The sequence below is a fragment of the Crassostrea angulata genome, chromosome 7 (assembly GCF_025612915.1).
Source record: "Crassostrea angulata isolate pt1a10 chromosome 7, ASM2561291v2, whole genome shotgun sequence".
Classification (NCBI taxonomy): domain Eukaryota; kingdom Metazoa; phylum Mollusca; class Bivalvia; order Ostreida; family Ostreidae; genus Magallana; species Magallana angulata.
In genome coordinates this window covers 26,573,316-26,590,285 of record NC_069117.1, presented here as the reverse complement: position 1 = coordinate 26,590,285, position 16,970 = coordinate 26,573,316, and the positions used below count along the sequence as shown (strand labels likewise).

At 32.0% G+C, this 16,970-nt stretch overlaps 1 protein-coding gene across 2 annotated transcripts; it reads right to left on the bottom strand.

Moving 5' to 3' along the window:
• Window positions 1-9,865: 9,865 nt before the first annotated feature.
• On the bottom strand, window positions 9,866-15,386 carry LOC128155543 (uncharacterized). 2 transcript variants are annotated; one of them, XM_052817307.1, is made up of 4 exons: window positions 14,995-15,386; window positions 14,582-14,854; window positions 12,497-12,715; window positions 9,866-12,332 (listed from the first exon to the last, which is right to left on the bottom strand). In XM_052817307.1, exons 1-4 carry the CDS (start codon window positions 15,047-15,049, stop codon window positions 12,115-12,117), a joined length of 765 nt encoding a protein of 254 aa, XP_052673267.1. In that variant the 5' UTR covers window positions 15,050-15,386; the 3' UTR covers window positions 9,866-12,114. The 2 variants fall into 2 exon arrangements, with proteins under 2 accessions (XP_052673267.1, XP_052673268.1); XM_052817308.1 differs by having other exon boundaries at window positions 12,515-12,715; window positions 14,995-15,376.
• Between the last annotated feature and the right edge of the window lie 1,584 nt (window positions 15,387-16,970).

The following is a 16,970-nucleotide window of genomic DNA, read 5'->3' as shown; positions in this document are numbered from 1 at the left end:
TGTAAGGTGTTCGTACGAAATCAACGTCGTTAAAATATCGGTTGATGCCTACATTTGCTGTGTTTATTTTGAACTTTTTTTCTTTATAAACTTTTAACATGCATTGTCTTTCATGGTATATTTTCAAACAGCAGTTAAATAAAGTGCGTTTAAAATCATAGGTTTAAAGTTATTTTAGCTGATATCTTTACTCAAATGTCCCGTGCTTGCTTGTCGATGAAATGTAAATTTACAAAAAAGTATAGGTCAAAATCCGCTTAGGAAACGGACACGAAATTAAATATAAAAATTTCACCAAAATATCTTATTTTGCCTCGGGAAAAGGGGATACTAAATAGCGTTTCATTTACAATCTTTCATAATTAATTCTTACTTTCAAACCATACTTACCCTTGGTCATTTCTCTTTAATACGTTGAAAGAATTCGTTTAATGAATAACGAAGTACATGTAGATAGATGTAAAATGTTTTAAAATGCATTTACTTATCACCGCTACAACCCGAGTTCGATTCCCGTGATCGACAGTGGTTGTATGTAAATTGGTACTAGTATATATAGTGGTCGCCCGCTTGGACAGGCGAGTTTTTTCCGGGCACTCTGGCTCCCTCCCACATCAATGACCACCTCAGACTAGCATCTATGCCAACGAAGATATAAATATAAGTTGTAGAACTTGTTTTATCAATCGTTGTAAAATCAATAAGGTTCAGTCAGTATAAGAAAATGTTAATGTTAAAATTGTATGTATCTAAGAACTGACTTTCCTATCCGATTTGGCAAAAATATGATGTTCAATGGGTAGCCCAATATTTACGTTGGCCGTTCAAAACCGGGGATTAAAAATATGATAGATCATATATTTCTGGGGAATCCATCACATGTTAAAATTTCGCAGTGTCAGTTGACCAACCGAGGAAGGAGAATTGCGTAACATTACGTATAGAGTATTTGTATACAGAATTTGGGTGGTTCCCGTCGGGGTGGGTGCCCTACAGCAATATGTGTGACTTAGGGTCTGCTAAATAGAAGTATATAGTCTGTTCTTACAAACAGTGAAATTTTATTGATAGAATTAATTTCAAACAAATGAAAATGAAAATTTGTGTTTTGAATTCAAGCTTAAAGAAATTTCTTCTGCGTATCTATTACACAGTGTTTACAAAATGCATCTATGAAATTACCTCTAAATGATATACTTTACACTCAATTAAAATACAATTAACAAACAGACTATAACTAGGGTTAATCAGGGATGGAGATAGTAATTCAAAACACGGCTACAGTAAATTTTATATATACATCTAGTATTTGTATTTTTCAAAATGGTAAAAATGTGATTGTTTGAATGAATGTAAACTATGAATCATTATAGGAATCATATGAACAATCGGTTTGTGTGTAGAAGGGAAAAACTTCTTTACACGATATGTCATACATTATTTCAGTCTAATTAAAGTTAGACGTTCTGAATCCTCTACCGCTTCTCAAACGATATTTGAGAAGCGGTAGCGGATTCAGAAGGTCTAATTTTACTAGATTGTACATTATATATTCCTCTAGCCATGTTTAAGATTGAGAGAGAGAGAGAGAGAGAGAGAGAGAGAGAGAGAGAGAGAGGTGTTTTAACATTCGACCATCCTCGCTAGCCAAGTGTCTGATTCGTTTTTCTTCGCTCCACCCTGGCAGATTTGGCCGAATTTTTAAGCTTTCAAATCATTGCGCTTAGACTTTCCAGGGCATCCAATCAAATTGGCTCATACAAATATGTTCGGTAAGAGCAATTGCGGCGCCCAGTGACAATCCGTGTTGTCGACTTTGTCACGGCGTATTGCCTAAAAAACAAAGAAGAACAATTTTTCTCGAGACTTTCGGGTTTTACGAACAGCTGCTAGAGATAATCGATTGTATTCCACACCCAGACGACGATAGGAGCAACTATGTTTACGGTATGTTTTGGAACAAACTGTCGAAACTTGAGCACGACATCAAAACAATACTTGAATCCTTAAAAGCAAATAGGTTGGAATTACTTCGGACTGTAGGCAGAAATACCAAGATGAATTTTCTTTGCATCAGCCTAGAATGTTGACACCAAAGTCTAAAAAACACAATATCATCCATTCGCCAACGCCGAGAAAAGTGAATCAACTGTGTGACGTTCCATCTAGTCAGATTTAATAGGGTCAACCACAATCTGAAATAGACACGCGTCATGCTCGAAGAAAAACCAAGAACGAGAGGAAAAAAGGGAAAAAAGAGCCAAAATTCAGTTGTTTTCCCCCCAGTAAATTCAAGGTATATACATACATAATTACACCATACACATATTGATAAAATAATGTACACTGTATATAGAATTACAAGGGTAACTGAGGTTGAACGATTCCTTTATTGAGCCATCTACATATAGCTTTGCCTTTTTATTGTTTTTGTTTTCGAAATTGAAATTAAAAAAAATTTTGTTAATTACTGAATCAAGTTTTGAATGTTATAACATTTTATACATCATAAGTTTCCGTCACTTTTGTGGTAGCTGTAGGAAAGACAGGGAGAACATGCTTATTTCTTTATTTTATTTGGTGATAAATGTGTTGATTTTCAATTATGTTAGAAATGTTTTTTTATTTTCTAAACAAATATTCACAAAAAAATAGAATACATTTGTTTAAACACAAGAATCACTTTATATAGCTAGCTTAGCAGGTAATATCATATCTGCATATTGTATTTCTCTTATGCTGTTTTTTCTTCTTCACCTGCAGGTTGTATTTAGAGGTAAAAAGGAATCTGTGAAATCTAATGTACATACTTTTGATGACTTCTCTTTAAATTGTTGCTTACGTAATTAACCATTTATAATTATTTTTTGGAACATATAGGAATATATTATACAATTCATGTATTTCTCCCTACATTAAAATTAACTTGAAACCAAATTTAAGAGTGTGTGCTTTTTTATAGAGAAACAAAGAAACTGCACACATATAAAATAAAACACATATTGTCTATTAAGGTTCTCGAAATGGTCCAGTTCTAGATAGATAAATATTTCATTTCTATGGATAAAAAGTAACAGTTTCGGAGATATAAAAAAAGACTGTTTCTGCTTTTGACAAACAGTTGTGTTGTTTGCACTTTGCAGTACGTTGTGAAGAGTACTGTTCTATTTCAACATTGATTTTCATTTTAGCTGGAACTTAATCTCTGCATCATTGTTTGTTTTCATAATCAATTAGTTCTAATTCAAATAGACGATACTCTTCATGATTGAACGATAACTCACAATAAGTCAATCCATTATACCAGAGCACACTTTGATTTTAAATGGGAATTATGCATACATAGGATAAGTCGCTCTTTGTTTTACAAACATTGAATTCAACTAAGCACTAAAAGTGTACACTCGAGTTTGATTGTTTTAACTAACAAGGTACATACAGAAAATGATCGTAACAAAATATGTTTGTAAATAATAAATTGCTCTTAACGACGCTAAAATTTAAATGTATGTGAACAAAAGGTCGATAATGATATAAAAAAAATTATTGATTACAAATCGTCAACCGAGGTTTTCAGTACATCTTTTATCATTATCAAATTGTTAAAGTTTAAACGGTTTGTGATGATTCGGTAAATTTTCCTAGTAAAATTTTAGTACATACATTTTTGGATTAGGGCTTGCATGTGCACACACACTGTAAAATAAGGAATAAAAAACCCAAAACAAAACAAGAGGCCCGTGTGCCAAATCGCTTACCTGAGCATAATAGTCATAATATAATCACCTTTATGGAGTCATATACAAAGTATCTGGGAAATGCAGTAGAATAGACGAATGAATAAAACAGTTTTTGACTTTTCTCTCTCCATATGTTTTTTGTTTAACAAATAGTCCCTTTGTAACAGGTTTGTTTTATGTAGTAATTAATATCTTACATACTGAGCTTTGCAGAACCCAGGAAGATCATATGTCAAATGCTTGCATATAAGCAATATGATTTTTACATATAGGGTTCTGTGAATAATTCAAAAAATGTTAAGTTTGACCCCCCCCCCCCCCTTCAAATTTGGTCCCTCAATATCCATAAAGGTAATGATTGGGACAATTTTGAATTTACTCTATACACTGTATGAGGCTACCTTCACTAAAGTAATAACTTTTCTAGCCATATGGCATTTTGAAGAGGCTTTATAGATATTTTTCTCTATATGTCCCAATGTTAAAATTCGACCATAGTAGCCTGGAGGATGATAATTTAAATAAACTTGAATTTTACCATACATAAGAATGCCCCCACACAGGTAACAGATTTTCTGCCTATTGGCTATTAAGGCAAAGATTTACATATTAATGTTCCCATGTAAAATTCTACCCCCACTGTGGCCCCAGCCTACCCACGAGGATCATGATTTGAACAAACTTGAATTTTCTTTAACTAGATATGTCTTCAAACAAGGTACAATCATCTTTCCTGGCCAATTATTTTTTGTAAGATTTTAAAATAATTTTCTTTGTTTATGGGATCATGATTTGAGCAAACTTGAATCCTTACTACATGTAACGCAAGTTGCAGATTTTCTGGCCAATTGGTTTTTGAGAAAAAAAATTCAATATTTTCTTTATCTATTCTTATGTAGAATTCAACCCCTTCCGACAAACTTGAATTTTCACTATCTGGGGATACTTTCAAGCAAATAACAGCATTCCTGGTCAAATTGTTTTATAGAAGAAGATTTTTAAAGATTTTTCTCATTGTATTCCTACATGTATGTAAAAGTTTAACCATGCATTAAGATCCAACCCAGTGCAACCTTCGGGGTCATGGTTTGAACAAACTTGAATTTAGTTTACACTACTTATGGATGCTTACACGCAAATTTAACTTTCTCTAATTAATGAAAAAATGACATCAAACAAAAAATGAAATCAAACATCAAATGGTTTTTCAAAAGAAGATTGGTATAAAAATACCAACACCTGGAGACCTATTACACTCCTCTCAGTAATTTACAAAATTGCTTCAGGTTGTATCGCAGAAAGGTTAAAAACAAAACTGCTTACAATAATAAATGATGATCAAACCGGTTTTTTAAAAGAAGATTTATTGGAGAAATATTAGAATTGTATATGATATTATGAGTTACACTGAATTCAATGATATTCCAGGCCTATTGATGTTAATATATTTTGAAAAAGCATTTAATACAGTTTCATAGGACTTTATATTCCAAACTTTAACCTTCTTTAATTTTGGAGTTTCAATCAAAAAGTGGATCAAGTGTTTTTATCAGAATATATCCTCTTGTGTTATTCAAAATGGTATACTCTCCCAATATTTTAACCCTCAAAGAGGCTGTAGACAAGGAGACCCAGTATTTCCATACTTATTTATTCTTTGCGCAGAATTTTAGGTATTCTAATCCGAAATAATAGAGATATTAAAGGAATTGAGATTGACGGAGAAGAATATAAGATATGCTGATGATACATCCTTGATATCAGATGGGTTAGCATCATCTCTAGATGGTATACTACAAACATTAGATTATTTTGCAGAAATATCAGGCCTAAAAATTAATTTCATTAAAACAAAACTGATTTGGATAGGTAGCAAAAAATTCTCAAAAAATGTTTATCACCACACAAGATGGAAATTTAATTGGGAAGAAACAACGTTCGATTTACTTGGAATAAAGTTTTCTGTTAACTTAGATGAAATGATGGATCTAAATTATAACAACAAGATGGAACAAATAGTAAAGTTAATAAAACAGTGGAAAAATAGAAAGCTTACCCCTCTTGGAAAACAGTTACTATCAATCATTAAAACCCTTTTTATTCCAAAGATGAATCATTTGATACTAACTTTACCAAATCCCCCAACCCACTATATAAAAAATTTTGAGATTAAACTGTATGAATTTTTGTGGGATGGTAAACTAAACAAAATTAAAAAAGCTGCAGTTATACAAGATTATAAAGATGGCGGTCTAAAGATGATAGAATATTCAGATTTTATAATTGCTCTCAAGTCTAGTTGGACAAGACGACTAATATCATCCACGGATTCAAAATGGAAGAAATTATTTGAATCTGATTTAAATGTTACTATACCAGAACTTATGAATTTCGGAATACACTTTGTCAAAATTCTAAAAGATAGAACAAAAATTAAATTCTGGAAGGATGTCCTTCAAAGTTGGATACTGGTTTATAAAGCAAATATTTCAAAACAATGTAAAAACATATCAAATGACCACTTATGGTATAATCCGGATATAACAATTGATAAAAAAACACTCTTTTTTAAAAATTGTTTTGAAAATGGGATGAAATACATTAGTGACATATGTAATGCAGATGGTAGTTACCTTCCTTTTCACGATTTTAACACTTTTTACAATACAAAATTAAATTTTCTTCAATATTCAGGTCTTATTTCAGCAATCAGAAGTTATCAAAAGAAGGATGGCAGATATATAAGAAAAGATTATAATCTAAGACACCCAAATACAGTAATAATTTTTATGAACTCAAACAAGGGCTGTAAGGAAATGTATAATGCACTTATCTCAAAAAAGAAAGAATTGCCCACATCTGAAAAAAAATGAGAAGAAAAGGGATACTGCTTTACAAGAAAAGAATGGAATCTTATTTATAATTTGCCATTTAAATGTACTCAAGAAACTAGGTTACAATGGCTTCAAACCCAGTTACTTCACAGAATTTCTGCAACAAATAAATACTTATGTAATTGCAATTTAATCAACTCTGCTTCATGCTCTTTCTGTGGACAGTTAACAGAAACAATAAACCATTTATTTTCTGAATGCTACCTCATAAAAGAATTTTGGGACAAAATCAAACACTGGCTTGAGGATTTACAGTTAAACGTGAATTTTGATAATAAATCTATTCTGTTTGGTAAATATCTGAACAGAGATATACATCGCTTTGAAAATCTATTAATCTTGCGCGGGGGTGTTAAGGAAGCATATGGAATCCGAGTTACATGTAATTCCGTGAAATCACAAATCTTAATTATTAAGTACATATTCAAATATCTAAGCAACGAAACGTAGATCAAAAACAAATAAAAAATACTGAAAACAATTTTTTTCCAGAAATTAGTTTGTATTAGGCCTACGTAGATTTACACATTGATGACGTCATGACTAAAAGTTGAATGTCGTGTGAATTTGATCGGAAAGCATTGTAAACATATTCAAAATATAACTAATCTAAGAAATCTGATAAAGTATTGTGGCGTGATTTATTGAGAATTGAACATAAGAATACTGGGGGAGATGTTAGTTTTATCAATCATTCTCTAAAAGGTATGTAAATTTGCTTTTCGTTCTCGGCCAGGCTTTCCTCTGTCGTTGTTTACGATATAAAAATCCGACTAGAACAACACTACCCCGTATATATTGAACTTGAAATTTTATACGTATCGTTAGTTTGATCAATGCTTAAATTGAAAAGTGCTGCTAGAATCCCATGTTGTGTGTTGTTTTGATGCAATTTGCCGTTTTCCGTGCAAACTATATAAAAGTTGGGAAGGTTTTACAAGAACCGGATGAATAACTTTTTAATAAGGAAACACATAGGATTCTAGCAGCGGTTTTGATTAAATTGAGATGTTTTGCCTTCACTTGGTATGCTTATTTTATTTTGGAGACTGCGGGGTAGTGTTGTTCTATCTCATTTTATGTTAAGGAATATATGTAAGCTATTTATAGTTGTCACGTGATAATGCACCAATGTGGCAGTGATGCACTACCCGATTTTATTGCACTGGCATCTATTTTAAAGGACAATTCTAAGTTTTTGACCTTATTCAAAATAATTATTTTTTTCCACTATTTTGAATATAACAGTCAAAATAAGACGCTAAATTGCCCATATGCTTCCTTAACACCCCCGCGTGATAGTAAAACAATATATATATGCCTGTAAATTTAGTTTCTCTAAACAATTAAACGTAGAGGCACTGAAACATACCATTATTAACAGACTTTATGTTGAAAAATATATTCTTCTAAAAAACTGCAAATACCAAGAGTATAATAACTATTGGTCAAACATCTTCCAAAAGCTAGAATCATAGATAATTGCTTTCATCTGCTTTCTATTTTTGTACCTCTCCCCTACCCCCTGCTTTATTTTTTTTTCTCTATTTTTTCCCTCCTCCCCATGTGTGATTTCATCAAAATCATATGCTTGTAAATCCTGATTAATGGAAACACACTTTGTTATATATGCATGTGTATTATGTTTGTGTCTATGCCAATGTACATGTCATACATGCTTGTATTTAAGTCTGTACAAGAATACAAGAGCAAGATTAATTTGTAGTAAGTCAGTGAATTTTCTTTTTAAACGTATAGATAAATCACCAAATTTCTACCCCTCCCTCATCCCCTCGCCCCCAATATATACCCCCCAAAAATAACAACTTTCATGACAATACTAAAATTATATTGGTGATAATGTACATTTGTGTATATACATCTGTATAATCATATTATATTAGAGAAATGAATTAACAAAATTTATCATACCAGTAAGTGTTATATGTATTATATCACTTGTATCTGCTCTTTCTTTTTTGAAAGTTGTATTTAAATAAAAAAAAAAAAAATACCAACACCTTTTTAATAAATCCTAATCATCCCCCTTAAAAAAAAAAGAAAGCGTGCCTCTTGATTTTTAACAAACTTGAATCTCCTTAATCTACATGTAATGATGCTTTGTATCAAATATGGTTAAAATGGTTCAGCGGTTCTGGAGAAGAGGATGAATTATAAAAAGTTAACAGAAAACTACACAGACAGACGAACAGACATCGGACAAAAGCTTTTAACTTAGGTGAGATCAAATTGTGTGGTTCAATGAGAATCATAGCTCTGGTAACCTCAATATCACAAAGTTCATCATGCTTTTGTACTCTTGCTTAAAAACGAAAAAACCCACAATTCTGTTTTAAATCAACACCAATATAGGCCTACATCGCATCACATCGGAGATATCAGCATGCCAAATTCGTCCTTATATTACAGATCATTGCCAGTTCGGATTTGGTAGATGTCAATCTTCATATATCACGCAAAAACAGAGGGCATTGAGATTTTTTTTTTTGTGGATTAATCTTAATATACATACTTTTCTTTTCAAAACAGTTTCATTATCAAAATAAAATGTTTGACTGGTATTTTCAGTTTATCTGGTTTATGCAAAATCTTGCTGACAAAGAACTATGTGCGATTTTATGCATTTTTTGCCCCCAAAATCAAAGTTTTTGTACAAGCTTTGAAAATAAAGTGAAAGATAGTTAAAAATTACATGTATATTGAAATAATATTATGTAAAAGGTCATCACCACAGTGACGTCATAATTTAGAAATGACGTCACATAACACAGGGATGGCTGATATCCAATGTACCTGTCTGAATTATGCAATATTTTGTGTTCGAAAAGAGACGGTCTGCCTAAAGCATGCACGACATTTATTGTCGCCTTCATATGATTAAGCATTATTGCATATATCAAACTTCTTTAATGTTTTACTTTTTTCTGAAAACGGCAACTTGTATACTTAACAGGCAACTCTTATGGCCCGATCTTTGATCTCTCAAAGTGGGTCTCCAGTCCAATTTTTTTCCCAATATCCCAATATAACTAAGCAAACTTTCAAAACCCTTGATCCCTCGAAGTCAAATTGCAGTCCTGTTATTCATAATCTATTGTTTTTTTACTCTCGATACCTCGAAGTTGCTGTGTATATGCAAGAGTCATCTAATGTTACCAATTTTCAGAATAGTTATTATTGACAAATATATATAATATATGACATATTTATTTAAAAATGCTAAAATGATAAATTGCACAAAAACAATGATTTATATTTTCAAACTGATTGTCTATTTCTAAAGTAGCTATATCTAGCATGAACACTGTATCTTGATAAATAAATCATAAGATTTGATTGGTTTACACAAACAATATATTAAATATCATAAAAGAAAATATGTTTTTAAATTTTAAAGTCCCTTTCACAATTGGCACCCGAGCTGAAGCGACACAAAATTCGTGCGACCGAAAAAATTAGAGATGAATCGTAAGCTGTTGCCGAAGTTATCGCATTTAAAAAAGTATTCGTACGAAATTCGCACAATTTAAGCTAGGCTAGCGTTGTGCGATTTAAACGCATTCAATCTTGCGATATATCTTGCGTCTTTATGCGATTATTGTACAATTAAAGCGACTGTTGAAAAATAATTCGATGGGATTGGGATTGCGCGAGAGACCAGGTGATCGGACGATTGAACGTGCTCCAATGCGATTTGACGTGTGATCATGCGTCTCATGGTACGAAAGCTCGTGCGAGTCAGAGGGGGGTATATATACCGCTCATTTCCGACACTCTTCAGTAGACATAGTTATAAGCGGAACAAGTTGCTGTCCTTTAAACAAAGAACTACAATACGTGGACCATTTGCATGTGTTTTCAACGAAAACGTGAAAGCCTTAAGATTATCAGAGATTCCACCGACTCTAGCTCTCTGCTTTTAACCACTAAATTTGTACGTTGTTAAGTATGTACATGTATGTATAGCCCTGACTTTTTTTAAAGGATTCATACATCTAAAATAATTATGATCTATCTATAAATGAAGTTTGCATGTATAGTATCAGGCATTCGGTGAATTCTACTATTTGTGCACAAATTACGATTAGCACTACTTTGTTAACTATGCAGGGACAGCTTTGTGTATATGAAAAATTTCATATTTTGATGCATTTTTCTTGAGATTTAAACTTTCATACAGTGACATAATTATTCAATCATACTTATGCTTACAGAAATTTAATTGAGAAGTTCTCTAGCCTCGCCTACTATAAAAGTATATTTACATGTGTATTCGGAAAACAACAAAACATTGCAAATTGTGCTAGTTGATGCATGTTGTAGTTTTGGCATAACATTAACTTATTTCATAATACTGATAGTTCATATCACATGCCAATCATTTCTTTAAAAGGAATACTTTGTTTCTGTACTATTTACCGACAACTTTACAATTACAGCGCCTTTGAACTTATGTGTGCATATGGCACGGAATCCCGATCCCCTTCAGATAAACGTGTGCTAGCCTGGTTCCCTGAGCTACCCATTACGCACAGGAACCAGACTAGCTCATGCGCAGGCTGAATTTTACCCATAGCATCCGGTTTAACCTCGCTTATATATTTTCCTCAGGGTCTACGCAATCAAAAATATTTAATCATTTTGATTCTCTGTATATCACAAAGCCAACCTTACTATCTATGTTTAGAAATTATGAAAGAAAAGCGAGACAGTAATATAGAAAATTAAACTATCATGACGTTATTGCTTTTGAAAAGTCAAACAATTTTTAGAAATCTACGTATTTTATATAATCATATGTTGTTCGGTATAATAAACCGTTTATTGCATTAATGTTCAGGGAATATGAAGATTTATTCCCCAAGAAAAACACAATTTTTTGTCGGGCGAAGCCCTTGGGAAATAGGAATTTTCTTAGAGAAATAAATCTTCGTAATTTCCTCACAATCATGCAATAAATGTATATTGTCAATTATGGTCTGAGACAGAGATGCTTATGCATTGTACAAGTCGTCCAATGATAGTAAAACGTTGCATTACTACATGAAACTAATTGAGCAATAGTGGCTCATGGTCGCAAAACAGACTCATACACAGGAGCATTTCATCTTACGACCTTAAAAATCGTGCATCACTCTTGCAAGTACACAAAGCTTTGTAAAACGTTCGTAGTAATGCTCGTGCGTTGCACTGCGATGATTTGAATCGCATTCTATTACGTCTGAATAGTATGTATGACCACTATTTTGAGGAGACCTAATGCGAGCACTAAAACTCCTGCAACGAATTAAAAAACTCGTGCAACGTACGCGAGAGCTCGCGCAACGTATGAGATCTAGAGAGCTCAATTTCGATCGCAAAGTGTTGTAAAGTGCTCGTTCGCCAATTGTGAAAGGGGCTTAACTAAAGAAATCTCTGACATATATTAATTTTACAAATTTACACGACGATTATAATGGTTAATTAAATTTAATATCCTTTTCACAAATACAGCCATGAAGAACACTGGGTTGAACATCGTCCCATTTTCCGCCATATCCAACCCTCAGTCCAATAGAGGAAATATTGTCGGCGGGCTCGCCTGGATACCAATAAAATCGTTTTATTGGTTGGTTGTTTGAAAATGTCCAGACTGTATTATTCTTTTTTCCATCAATGCGATACTTGAAAATGGAGCCTAAGCAGATTATTAACATTAAAATTAATATTAAATGAAACGTTAGCATGAAACTTTACATACAATTTTGAAAAAAGATCCATGGACTTGCAATACTGTACATTTTGAGATTCTTATTTTAATTATATCATCTTATTCATGAATGATATAATAAATACAAGTACCAATTATAAGAAAATTACTTGTTGTTTCCAAGTTTACGCTCTCTACAAACTTCTGTTTTATTTCTGTGTCTATTCGCAAAAGGTGTCCTCCCGATTCTCCACAAAACATCACAGCATCATCCATTAACCTGGGTTGAGTATCGATTTTGTAACAAACCGGAACTGACTCGTTGTAGAAATATCCAGGACTGTCTCCGTTACACAAGTTGTTAGCGTGTGCTTTTAAAAGGTGGTAATTTTCAGAGTTTAAAAACATTTTTATCTAAACCATAAACAAAGCATATAAATAATTATATGATAAGCACTTAAGGCAAGACTTTTTTGAGAAAAATGGAAATTCAATAAATTCAATCGTAATAATGCGTAAAAAAAAATTAAAAAAGATTGTAAACCTTATTTTCATTTTGTTTTCCTTCAAAAACTCTCTAATGTTTTTGATTGTCATTGTCACGTGTACCTAATACATAATATGTTATAAATTTAATGTACGTGACTTAATTTTGGTAGATTTATTATACATGATACTGAATATTCCTTAACGAGTTTTCGTGAATGTTGCAGAATAACCTCCGAGGACGAGAAATGTTGTTTTGAAATATAGAAGCCGACATTTCGAGACCGAGGAGGTTATCCTGCAACAATCACGATTACAAGAATTTTATTTCTATTCTAATAACAGCCCAGTATTTCTAAAGATCGTTTCTCCTATAGAGATATGATCTTGGTCATTTTGACGGCTGTTCCGTGTAACCCCAACGGTTTTTATAGTAATGTTTACATGACTGTGTATCGATCAAAGGAATAACATGCAAACGACAGAATTTTTCTTTGGATTTTTAATACTCTTCACTTAATTATAAAATATATTTGAATCATATTCCTAATATCTTAAGGGCAATTTAATACGATTTTTAAAACTACACGTTATATATTTTATGTAAAAACACGCAGTGAAAATGTGCTAGGGAGGACCTAGGAACAGCCGCGTTGATCTCTTAATAAATAAAAATTTGAGGCAATACACATCGTTTTGATTGGAACTAACACGTGGAATTGACATGGTTTTAAAACTTTTTACGGTTTGAAGTTGTACTTTCATGATCAGTGCGAGACAAAGAGGTATTTCTGATCTGATAATTTACTAATGACGTTCGTGGTATATTTGAGAATAATGTCCGCGGCATCTCTTTGATCTCGGCAATAACTGAAGTAGAATTATAGGTAATAGATGGTCGTAGCCTTTTTTAGACAATATAAATCGTCTCAATCAAAGTGCTTAGTATAAATTTGCACGAGAATTTTAGAAGTAATTGGGAATTTTTCTATACAAAAGTTTTCAGGAAGCTTGTACATTTACTGCTTATATAAAAACATACCCTGAAAATTTGTGTTTTTGATACATTGTATTCAAAGTTTTATTTTTAAAATTTTTTGACAGAATTCTAGTTGGTTACATTGGACGACTTAAAAACACAGGAATTCATATTAAATCAAGCAACGCCGTTTCAAGGTAGGTTTAAAAGGAAATTTTTCATCTAACAAACGATATGCGCTAAAAAGAATAATTGATATACGATAAAGAATCCTGCGATTATGATTTTATACATGCAGTTATTAATAATATGATTATTACACAGACTAAACATTTCTCTCATTTTTTGTAACAATGTTTCTTTCTTGGACTACGTTGTCATAATTTTAAAAAAAAATAAGAATTGCTAATACCTTCATAATACAAAAACAAGCAACAAACTTTAGGTAAGAGAAACTAGTTATACTCTTGAATAATGTCCCTAATTGTATTCATATATACTCCTTTAAAGTATCATTGTATTAATTTTCTTAACAAAACTAAATATTTTTCAAATGGTACTATTGTCAAGTAAGCCACATCTACGCATTATTTTTTAAAAATTGAAAATATAGATAAAAATATCTTAGGGTTTATTGAACCTGATGGTTTGTTTACTTGTAACTTAGCCATTCCGTTTAGGTAACACGGGCTTTTTTTTAACTTAATAACTTATTGATAAGAATTAACAATTAATCTACTAAGAAAATGTAGATAACGTAATCTATAATTACCAATAATATTTTGATGCACAGTTTTCGTTGAGACCTGATTATATACTTGGCTACTAGTGATTTTCTCCCCAATGTTTTTTCCTTCAAACAGTGAGCACTGAAAGGAAACTTTGTCATATACCAAAGATTCGCATGATGGGTGGTTGTGGCATTTGATGACACAGGCTTGGGCAGTGGAAACTGTACTGGAGAAAAAGGGGGAAGTCCTGTTGTCATGCACAGGATTCAGATGTCTTTGAAATGTCGTATGTTGGTAAACAAGACTGGATACTCCTGCAAAAAATTGTAAAATATGTTAACTTACAATTTTCAATACTAGTATCAGTCAACATAAGTAAAATTGACTTTAATTGCAATATTAAAATATTAGCCGTAGGCGTCAGTTTAAATAAATTAGTATAAGATGCACATACCGTTTACGGAAATTAACGTTAACCAAAGCCACATCTTGGAAAACAGAGACTTCATTTTGTCTACATTTTCCAACTCCAATTCGATGTCAAAATCATCTTTTGAAAACCGCAGAATGAATTAGTGATTATAGGAAAAGCAATTTTAAAAGTCGATTAAACAAGTACATTTTATCATAATGGGAGCAAAGCTCTCTTATCGACTTTTTACTTTTGTGACAGTACTCACATGTATAATTTTAAAACCTTTGTTGTTGTGATGGTCAAAATATTTGGATTCACTGGATTTTCAGAACTAAATATAGAGTCGATTTAAATTGATTGCCATTGTATATCGTCTCAATATTGATAGTGTGTCACATTCAATTCCAAATTCATTATTTTACATCCTTTATTAATCCTCAGTGTGCGTTTTGGATTTTTGATTTATCCCGTATGAAGCCTCATTTGAATGATTCTGGTATTGGTCATTTAATAGACTCTACCCGTGTCATTCTACTTGTTTCCTAGGCCCTTTAAAACATGAACTTTAACCACTTTAGCAGACAGCGCACGATTTTTCCAGAGACTAGATGTAAACCATATGCTCGCATTATGCTAGGTACTTTTTTATACACAAGTAACCAAATCTCCAGACGGGCTTCAGTGCATTTACTCCCACTCAGTGGTCAATGAGCTAAATTGTATATATAATGTTCCCAAACAAATAGTGGACTTTTTATTCGTGCCAATATTACATAAATATGAAAGGCGCATTAACACAAGTATCAGGAAATTATCTACAACTCACCCTTAGGCTATATAAGGAGAATTTACAACATTTAATGCAAAAAACAAAAAACAAAAAACGACAGCAGCTTAAATAGTACCAAAGAGAAGTAAGTCATACTGTTATTATGTCACTAGTGCATTATAATCTTAACTTAACTTTACACTTTTACAAATTCTCTTATGCATGGGATGTTCTTTTCACCATTTTACAATGTTACATTCATGAGAGGATTCGCAGATAAATTAGGTAACCTCCTTTTGATAGACTAGAAGTATCTGATTTTAGAATGTATCAGTTTACTAAACAGATCTTGACACATTTTTCCATGCCTAGAAAGTTTCATTTCACGGTAGGCTCCGTGATGATGGGTTCCACATTTTTTAATAAATACGCAGAAAAAATCAAGTTGAAGATTTAATATAATTTAGAAACCGGATTTATTCCCATTTAAAAGTTACTTTTGAAACTTCAAATAATTTAATCAACTTTCTGAATAATTACAAAATTATTATGTCATAAAGATAGGTTACTCTAGCGAAGACAAAGAGGATATAATCGATAAAAATGTTCATAAAAAGATCAGGCCTCGAGGCCATAAAACTTAGACGAGCTTACTTTTGATCTAAATCTCACTTTTCCACTATATGTTCCTTTTGTAAAAGTGAGACTTAGATCAGAAGTAAGCTCGTCTAAGTTTTATGGCCTCAGGGCCAGAGGTTCTTGAGCAAAATAGGATGTACACCACCAACTGTGGATAGTAAAATATTAAAATCATGCTTCAAAGGCTTAAAAACATATGCTTAAAACATATGAAACCTTTCATCTAAATATTTAGATCATATCTAATAACTACTTACCAAGTATCATAGCAAACATCAGAACACTAGAGATATGATTATAAGACTAGTTTTAAACAATGGATGGATACATTGAGTTCAACAAAATCCTCTAATAAATGGTTTTGATATTCAACAAATCTTTTTCATTGGATAAACAACAAATAAGTTTTATATATATTTAATGTATTTATCAATAATAACTATTCTGAAAAATGAAATCAATGCAAAAATTTATAATAAGACATCGTACATACAAAAAAATTTGAAATATGAATCAAGTCAAAACAACCAATGATTAATACTATATTGTCTATCTGGTTAATTAATTGTCTAATTCTTATTAGGTAGTGATATCTAGCACACATCTT

Coding starts and splice junctions, on each gene's coding strand:
- LOC128155543 (XM_052817307.1), bottom strand. CDS start 15,049: ATGAAGTCTCTGTTTTCCAAGATGTGGCTTTGGTTAACGTTAATTTCC. Junction 14,855..14,994: donor AACGTTAATTTCCGTAAACG/GTATGTGCATCT, acceptor AATTTTTTGCAG/GAGTATCCAGTCTTGTTTAC. Junction 12,716..14,581: donor TGTGCATCAAAATATTATTG/GTAATTATAGAT, acceptor ACCTTTTAAAAG/CACACGCTAACAACTTGTGT.